Raw genomic sequence first — 9,447 nt, forward strand, 5'->3', positions numbered from 1 at the left:
CACGTCGGTCCGTTCTTTTTCACGGCCAAGTAATATTCCACGGTATAACCATTCCTCATTTGGTTTATCCGCTCCCCAGCCGGAGTGCACGTGGGTTGTCTCCACTTTTCAGATACTCCGATTGATGCTGGCCTGCTATCACTCATCCAGATGTGTACAGGTTTTGAGCAGATGTTTTCATTTCTCCTGGGTGTTCCCCCAGGGGTGCTGCCTCACACGGCACAGTGAATCCCCATGATTCTGTGACTTTAAGCAAAACATGTAAGAAAACCAATTTTACCAGCGATTGATATACACAAGAGTTCAGTCCTGTAGCATCTCATCCATGTCAAACGAAACGGCGTTAGTCCAGGACCCGCTGCAGTCCCACGTCTCACCTCTTGGGGGAACCGCCAGACTGCTTCCCACCGCAGCTGCCCCATTTTACATTCCCGGGTTCCGGCTCCTGGTACCTCCTATACCAGACGCCGAGTGGATGGATGGACGGATGGAGGTCCAACCGTCTGCCTCGCCCTGAGGAGAATCCGGCACAGGAGCGTGCAGGTGCCCGGCAGGAGCTTTGCATGAGGCTGACCTCCTGGTGGGACCCCCAGTGAGTTACCTACCCCCAGTCAGTTCTGAGGGGGCTGGCGGCACATGGTCTCACCCCAAGTCCCCACTCAGACAGGTGTGTGGAGACCTCCCCAGCTCCCCGGTCAGCACGCCTGAGAGAGGAGGCCGGTGGGCTCCCTGGCAATTCTTGGGCACACTCCAGCCTCAGCACCTCCACTTCTAGGAGGACCCCACAGGCGTCCCGGGACTCTCTGGTGTGGGGTGACAGCCACAGACGCTGGACTGCGCAGAGGCTGAGCACCACCCACAAAGACAAGGGACAGAGCAGCCACAGGTGCTCAGGGATTGCAAGCGGGAATCTACAGCCACGGCACATGGGTTCTAGTCCGCCCCCGTCCCCTAACTGGCTGTGTGACTTTGGGAAAGTCGCTTGACCTCTCTGAGCCTCATATCTTCCTCTGTGAAAGAGAGAGGACAATCATACCCAGGCCCGACCCCCCAGGATGGCATGGGGTCAGATAGGCTGTGCTAACAGTGGGACTCGTGGGGGGCTGTTAGCCAAGCCCTATCAGCTCAGCCTCTAGGAGTGGGGACTGAGGTCAGACGCAGGCGGTCGGCCGTGTCGATGTGCCCAAACACCAACAAAAGCCCTGGACTCCAAGCTCCGGGGAGCTTCCCTGATGGGCAACACTCGGTGGTGTCCGCAGGAGAGGGCACGGGGAGCTGTGTGCATGGGGCTCCTCTGGACCCTGCCCTGACACCGCCTCCCTGAGCTAACCCTTCCATGTGGTCAACCATGACCATGAGCAGTGATGGCGAACCTATGACACGTGTCAGAGGTGACACGTGAACTCATTGTTTTGATTTTTCTTTGTTCAATGGCATTTAAATATATAAAATAAATATCAAAAATATAAGTGTTTTACTATGGTTGCAAAGATCAAAAAATTTCTATATGTGACACGGCACCAGAGTTAAGTTAGGGTTTTTCAAAACACGGACACGCCGAGCTCAAAAGGCTCGCCATCGCTGACCATGAGCACGGCGGCTTTACGACTTGAGTCCTTCTGCTGGAGGGACTATCACAGTAAGGGTGACCCTTGGATCCTCACTGAGTGTCCCAGCGGACTGCACCCTTTAAACTGTACCCCTGGGCCCTAGCCGGTTTGGCTCAATGGACAGAGCATCGGCCTGGGGACCAAAGGGTCCCGGGTTCGATTCCAGTCAAGGACATGTACCTCGGTTGCAGACTCCTCCCCAGCCCAGGCCCTGGTTGGGGCGCATGCAGGAGGCAACCAATCGATGTCTTTCTCTCACATTGGTATTTCTCCCTGTCTTTTCCTCTCCCTTCCACTCTCTCTAAAAATCAGTGGGGAAATATCCTCAAGTGAGGAATAAGGAAAGAAAGAAAGGAAAGGAAGGAAGGAAAGGAAGGAAGGAAAGGAAGGAAAGGAAGGAAGGGAAGGAAGGGAAGGAAGGGAGGAAGGGAGGAAGGAAGGAAGGAAGGAAGGAAGGAAGGAAGGAAGGAAGGAAAGGGAAGGAGGGAGGGAAGGAGGGAGGGAGGGAGGGAGGGAGGGAGAAAGAAAGAAATGGTACCACCAGCCTGAGGCTCCCACCCACAGCGCCCCCACTCTCCATCACACCCTTGGTCCCCAGGCTGTGGAAACTAGTTTGCTCACTTATATACAGAATGTCACTCCCACAGGCCGCCTGGAGAGCCGGGGGTAAGGCTGTGGGGCAGGCCTGTCCACGCACAGGGAGGTGGCAGCTGAGGGAGGCGGGCGCGAGCAGGGTCCCCCCGCCAGCCCCAGCCGTGCTCACCCAGAGCTCCTCCAGCAGGGCCAGCGCCTCCTCGCCGCTCTGGGGCCGCCGGCTGCACACCCAGGCCTGGATGTCGGCGGGGAAGGCGCTCAGGAACTGCTCCAGCACCAGCAGCTCCAGCATCTGCTCCTTGGTGCGCACCTCGGGCTGCAGCCAGTCCCGGCACAGGGCGCGCAGCAGGCCCAGCGCCTCCCGGGGGCCCGGGGCGTCGCCCAGGTGGAAGTGGCGGAAACGGTGCCACGGAGAGTCCAGGACCAGGCCCTCGATGGCCTGGCCCTCCTGCTTCACGGGCTGGGGGGACGGGATCTCCATGGGGGCCTGCGAGGACAACAGCACCTGTGGGGAGGGACATCCGGCACGGTGAGAGCACGGCCCAGCTTTTCCAGGACCCTCCGCCACCTCCCGCCGTGAGGGGGGCGAGAGCAGGGGTGCAGGTGCACACCCCAGCGTCCCCACTTAAAAGCAGACTGACTGCCCTAACCAGTGTGGCTCAGTGGATAGAGCGTCAGCCTGCGGACTCAAGGGTCCCAGGTTCGATTCCAGTCAAGGGCATGTACCTTGGTTGTGGGCACATCCCCAGTAGGGGGCGTGCAGGAGGCAGCCAATGGATAATTCTCTCTCATCATTGACGTTTCTCTCTCCCTCTCCCTTCCTCTCTGAAATCAATAAAGAAATATATTTAAAAAAACAACATACTGTTCTTAATGTCACCCCAATAAATTCAATAAACCCTAGCCCTAGCCCTAACCCTAAAAATAAGTAAATGCAGTAAAAACTCAAAAGAAAAAAAAAATGTTGAACTTCCTTCCACTAGGTGCCAGTACTACCGCCCCAGTTCTGACAGCCAAACCTGTCTACACACATTGCCACACGTCCCCTGGGGACAAATATTTACTCAGAGCACAAGGGCTCCCAGCAACTCTCTGTCCCACCCCTGACCAGCGAGCTGTCCTTGGACAAGGTGCACCGGCACCTTCTACAGCCCTCACCTCCATTCCTGGGTCTAAAATCACACACACTAAACAGTGGCAGTAAAAATCCAAGCTTCCGTCCCGATACTCCAGGGTTGTGGGTTCGATCCCCGGTCAGGGCACATACAAGACTCATCCAATGGCCCTGGCCGGTTGGGCTCAGTGGACAGAGCGTCGGCCTATGGACCAAAGGTTCCCGGGTTCGACTCCGGTCAAGGTCACGTACCTTGGTCGAAGGCTCTTCCCCGGCCAGGCGCGTGCAGGGGGCAGCCAATGGATGTGTTTCTCTCACATCGATGTGTCTCTCTGTCTCTCCCTCTCTCTTCTACTTCCCTAAGAATCAATGGAAAAATATCCTCAGGTGAGGAACAACAAAATCAGCCAATGAATGCATAAATAAATGGAACAACAAATCAGTATTTCTCTCTTTCCCTTCCTCTCTCTAAAAATCAATCAATAAAAATTTTAGCCCCAGCCAGTTTGGCTCAGTGGATAGAGCATCCACCTGCGGACTGAAAGGTCCTGGGTTCGATTCCGGCCAAGGGCACATGCTCAGATTGTGGGTTAGATCCCCAGTGGGAGGCAAGCAGGAGGCAGCCAGTCAATGATTCTCTCATCATGGATGTTTCTATCTCTCTCTCCCTCTCCCTTCCTCTCTGATTAAAAATATAATTAGGCCCTAACCTGCTTGGCTCAGTGGATAGAGCTTCGGCCTGCGGACTGAAGGGTCCCAGGTTTGATTCCGGTCAAGGGCATGTACCTTGTTTGCGGGCACATCCCCAGTGGGGGGTGTGCAGGAGGCACCTGATCCATGTTTCTCTCTCATCGATGTTTCTAGCTCTCTATCCCTCTCCCTTTCTCTCTGTAAAAAATCAATAAAATATATTAAATGTATATATATATATATATATATAAAATAAAATTTTTAAAGTATTTATTTAAAATAATAATAAAAATTTAGAATTACATGCATGCACTTGTTTTGTTAATAGCGGCATCCCCCCCCCCCCCGTCCTTACACCCCGCCCCCCCCCACAACTCATAAAGTCTCAGTAACATTAAGTGACTGGTTGAGGGCTTGCTTCACCCAGGTGCTGTGCTCAGCACCTTCGTTTCCTTACAGCTTGAATTATCTTTTAAATCGTATTTACTAATTTGAAAGAGGAGAAAGGGAGAGAGAGAAAAACATCGATTTGTTGTGCCACTTATGGATGCATTCATTGGTTGATTCTTTTTATTTATATATATATATATATATATATATATATATATAATTTTTTTTTTTTTATTATTGATTTAAGGGAGAGGGAGATAGAAACATCAATGATGAGAATCATTGATCGGCTGCCTCCTGCACGCCCCATACTGGGGATTGAGCCTGCAACCGGACATGTGCCCTTGACGGGAATCGAACCCGGGGCCTTTCAGTCCACAGGCCGACGCTCTATCCACTGAGCCACACCAGCCAGGGCCATTGGTTGATTCTTGCATGTGCCCTGACCAGGGATGGAACCCACAACCTTGGTGTAATCAACGCCACCAGGCCAGGGCCTTACAAGCACCGACTAGAACATGCATTTAACACTTGGAGTGCGGGTGAATTTCCCGCCAAAATATAAGATGGCTCTGTCTTTTGGTTTTGTTCCATCCACCAAAAGGGTGGATTACAAACAAATATTTGGTAATACGCAGTTACAATCGGCCCGAGTTTACACATTTCCTGCACTCCACCGCAAATCTATATGAACCGAGTTAAAGACGGCTCCCGCGGAGTACACGCAATTCACGCGAGCCGACTTAACTCGTTTCCTTAAAACCTCGCTATGCCCTGACCGGTTTGGCTCAGTGGAAAGAGCTTTGGCCTGTGGACTGAAGGGCCCCGGGTTCGATTCCCGTCAAGGGCATGAACCTTGGTTGCGGGCACATCCCCAGTAGGGGGGTGTGCAGGAGGCAGCTGATCGATGTTTCTCTCTCATCAATGTTTCTCTATTCCTCTCCTCCCTTCCTCTCTGTAAAAAAAAAAAAAAAATCAATAAAATATATATTTTTTAAAAATAAATAAATAAAAAATAAAAACCTAGCTACAAATTGGAATAGGCATTAAAATAAGCAGCAGCCCGGCCGGCGTGGCTCAGCGGGTGAGCACTGACCTAGGAACCAGGAGGTCAGGGCTCCATCCCCAGTGGGGGGCGTGCAGGAGGCAGCCGATCCATGGTCCTCTCTCCTCACCGATGTTCCTATTTCTCTCCCTCCCTCTCCCTTCCTCTCTGAAAGCAATAAAAATAAATATATATTTAAAAGTCAGGAAATAAAGGACAGTGGCTGGAGGCTGCCAATGGCCTCGGGTGACAAGAGCAACCAGCTAAGGGGGGGTGAGGGGGACGGGACATACTCCTCCTCGAGAGCGAAACCCAGAAACCCCCCGGAAGCGCACAACTTCCCAAAGTGCCCGGAAAGGTCGCCCGGAAGGACCCACCTGCACCTCGTCCAGGTGGGGACCATGCCCGCCCCCTAAGCCCCTCCCCCAAGCCTTTCCCACGGGTCCCCGCGTCCCAGACTCGTCCCTACGGCCCCGCCCCCACCCCTCCCCCAGCCGGCCCCCTCCCCTCGCCCCACTTCCAAGGCCCCCCGACTCCATTCCCTCAGTTTCCACCTCTTTCCTGCGCACCGCCCCCCATTTACCAACCCTCCCCCTCCCGCTCGCTCTCCCCTCCCCCTCCCCCACAGCGCCCCCCTTTTATCTTCTCCCCACAACGCTCCCTCCCTCCCGCCATTCACCGGCCCCCAGCATCCCGCACTCCAAAGCTCCAACCACCTCCCCCCAATCCCGCCCTCACAGTCCCCTCACTCACCTCACTCTCTCCGGCGCGGCCCCCCCCAAGTCCCCCTGACCTCCGCGCACATGCGCACAAAGCTCACCGGGACTCCATGCCCCGGCAGGCTTTGCGCCAAACTCTTCTGTCCTGCCCTCCCCCCGCTAACACTCCCGGGGACCTAGTGGTCCGTGCCGCCTGACGCACCGCCCCCAGCCCCACGGACCTCGCCGGCACTACATTTCCCAGGAAGCTGCGCGGCAAGCCAGGCTTCCCATTGGCTCTCTCCTTGGTGACCCGTGCATGTCCGTCCCCCCGAATGGCTCCGCCAGCGCCAGAAATACACTTCCCAAGATGTACCGAGGGCTACGCCAATATGGCGTCGCTTAGCGCGCCAGGCTGCGGACTACATTTCCCAGAAGGCAGACGGGGCCTCCCATTGGGTCGCGCGCCGAAGCCGAGCGTGCGCAGACGTGCGGACGGGGGGGTGAGCCGAGGAGTGCCGAGGGAGGGAGGAGGCGGAGCCGTGGTGGCGTCGTCGTGGAGACCGAGGAGGCCGGACGCTGCCGGGCACTTGGGAAATGGGGCCCTTGGGTCGGAGGAACCGGCCGACCAAGGAGGAGGAGGGGCCCGGACCGAAGCTCCGCGCAAGTCCCAGCGTGCTCCGTGCGTCTCCTTGACAACGGGTGGCCTCTCACCCCTCCCCCACCGGGCTGACCTCACAAGGTCCCGGTCCTTGCGGGTCCGGACGGGATCCTGGCGCCCTGGCTCGGCTCTGTCTGCGCGAACCCGATCCACAGTCTCAGTTTCCCCTCCGCGAATCGGGGAGGGGCCCTCCTGCCACGCCTCCCGACGTTCCCCCCGTCGGACTCAGCGACTGCCTCAGTTTCCCCATCTCAGAAACGGGGAGAAGAGTTGGCTTTCAGAGCGGGAAGAGAGCTGCGAGACGGGTTGGAGTGTTGTATTTTACCCCGCGGATCACACAGGGACGCCCCAAGAAGTCGAATGAAGTGTGGTAACGTACCCCGTGAATCACAGAAGGACGCCTCAAGAAGTCGAATTAAAGAGTCACATTTATTTCAAATCCGGGACTACGAGGCGGCATTTCGCTCTCCCAAATCTCGCAGGGCCCTCCCCAGCCCCAACATCAGATTTTTATAGGCAAAGATCACAAAGGTATTGATGACATCCCAGGGTTTGGAATGAGGACCCTGGTTTGCACAAAGCAGTTTACAGAAGCAGACTTGAGCATGTTAATTATAGTTTTGGGTCTCCGGATCACTGAATCAACGGAAACACATTATCTGGAGTCATCGGGTCTTGAGACCACTGAGTTGACAGGAACACATTATCTGGAGCCATCGAGGCAATTTAGGATAATTGTGCTGTCCTGGTCTCAGGTGCAGAAGAATGTGCTTCGATAACCAGGATGACCACAACCAATAGGGTATTCACATTACAATCAATAGGGTATTCAATGGAATGGGATGATTTATATAATTAAGAAAATCAAAATAACTTTCCTGTTGTTAAAGCAAATAAGTACAGAAGCCAAACAGCAGCAGGGTTAAAGTTAAACTATAGTTTCTACCTGAGATGATTGCTACCATACTTCAGAAGGAGCCACGTTTATTTCAGAGCCGGGACTAGGAGGGGGCAGTTGCTATCCAGATCTCGCAGTGCCCCCTTGGCCGAAACATCAGACCGATATGGGCAAATAGCACAATGGCATTGATTACCTCTCGGGGTTTGGAATGAGGAACCTGGTTTGCAAAAAGCAGTTTGTTACAGAAGCTTAGATTGAGCAAGTTAGTTGTCTACAAAGATTAATTTTAGTTTCGGGTGTTGAGACCACTGAGTCAGCGGGAACACATTATCTGGAGCCATCGGGCCTTGGGACTGTTGTAATGTACCCCGAGAGTAAATACTCCGGACGCAAGACCAGATGAATGAGTCATTTAATAAGTCGGCCACTGAGGCGGAGTTATGGCTCCAAATCTCCCAGTCCCGAAATGGTGGCAGCATCAGGCTTATATAGGCAAAGATTACAAAGGTATCGATGACATCTTTGAGCTTGGAATGAGGAACCTGGTTTGCACAAAGCAGTTACAGAAGCGGAATTGAGCAAGTTAGTTAAATTATAGTTTTGGGTCTCCGGATCACTGAACCAACGGAAACACATTACCTGGAGCCACGGAGGCAATTTAGAGTAATTGTGCTTTCCTAGTCTTGGGACCACTGAGTCAACCAGAACGCATTATCCGTGGCCACTGAGGCAATTGAGGGTAATTGTGCTGTCCTGGTTCCCAGGTGCAGAAGAATGTGCTTCGATAACCAGTAAGATCACAATGGGATATTCAAACCACCAACCACGGAGGATTCAATCGATTGGGATAGCATATATAAGTTCCAAAAATCAAAGTAACTTTTCTATTGTTAAACAAAGCAAATAATACAGAAACCAAACAGCAGGGTTAGAGTTAAACTACAGTTTCTACCTGAGATGATTGCTACCATACTTCAGGGACCACTGAGTCAATGGAAACACATTATCTGGAGCTGCTGAGCCATTTAGAGTAATTGTGCCGTCCTGGTCTCCAGGTACAGAAGAATGTGTTTCAAAAGACCAGTAAGGTCACAATCGATGGGGGTATTCAAACCACAATCAATGGAGTATTCAATCGAATGGGAGAACGTATATAAGTTCAGAAAATCAAAATAACTTTTCTATTATTTTAGCAAGCAGATAATTACAGAAGCCAGATCAGCAGGGTTAAAATACCAAACAGCAATTCCCACCCAAGCCTGGTTGCCACCATGCTTCAAAGGGAGAGGGGGAGAGAGATAGAAGCATCAATGATGAGAGAGAATCTTTGATCGGCTGCCTCCTGCACGCCCCACACTGGGGATCGAGCCTGCAACCTCGGCATGTGCCCTGACCAAGGATGGAACTGTGACCTCCTGGTTCATAGGAGGTCACACCACTGAGCCATGCCGGCTGGGACATCCTGAAATTCTTTTTTTTTAAAATATGTTTTTAATGATTTATTTTTTTTTTTAGAGAGAGGGAGGGAGAGGGATAGAGAAATAGAAACATCCCTACTAGGGATCGAGCCTGCAACCTGGGCATATGCCGTGACCGGGAATCGAACTGATGACCTCTTGGTTTATGGGTCCATGTTCAACGGCTGAGCTCCACAGCCGGGCCATCCTGAGATTCTTAACACTCTTTTAAAAACATGGGGGCTGTGCATTTTTTCACTCTGCCCTGGGCCCCCCGCACATGGCAC

At 53.0% G+C, this 9,447-nt stretch overlaps 2 protein-coding genes across 2 annotated transcripts in view; one reads left to right on the top strand and one right to left on the bottom strand.

Annotated features, from left to right (window-relative positions):
* Positions 1–6,512, bottom strand: part of ZNF444 (zinc finger protein 444) — a 10,291-nt gene extending 3,779 nt beyond the window's left edge. The window contains 2 exon segments of the mRNA XM_070401730.1: positions 2,374–2,709; positions 6,384–6,512. Coding sequence (XP_070257831.1) covers positions 2,374–2,685 — 312 coding nt within the window. The 5' untranslated portion in view covers positions 2,686–2,709; positions 6,384–6,512.
* The window catches only part of LOC138999548 (patr class I histocompatibility antigen, A-126 alpha chain-like), a 375,823-nt gene that overhangs the window by 116,318 nt on the left and 250,058 nt on the right, over positions 1–9,447 (top strand). The window lies entirely within an intron of this gene.

The sequence above is a fragment of the Myotis yumanensis genome, unplaced genomic scaffold (assembly GCF_028538775.1).
Source record: "Myotis yumanensis isolate MYYU_CA2020_CCGP unplaced genomic scaffold, mMyoYum1.0.hap1 SCAF_23, whole genome shotgun sequence".
In the NCBI taxonomy this organism is placed as follows: domain Eukaryota; kingdom Metazoa; phylum Chordata; class Mammalia; order Chiroptera; family Vespertilionidae; genus Myotis; species Myotis yumanensis.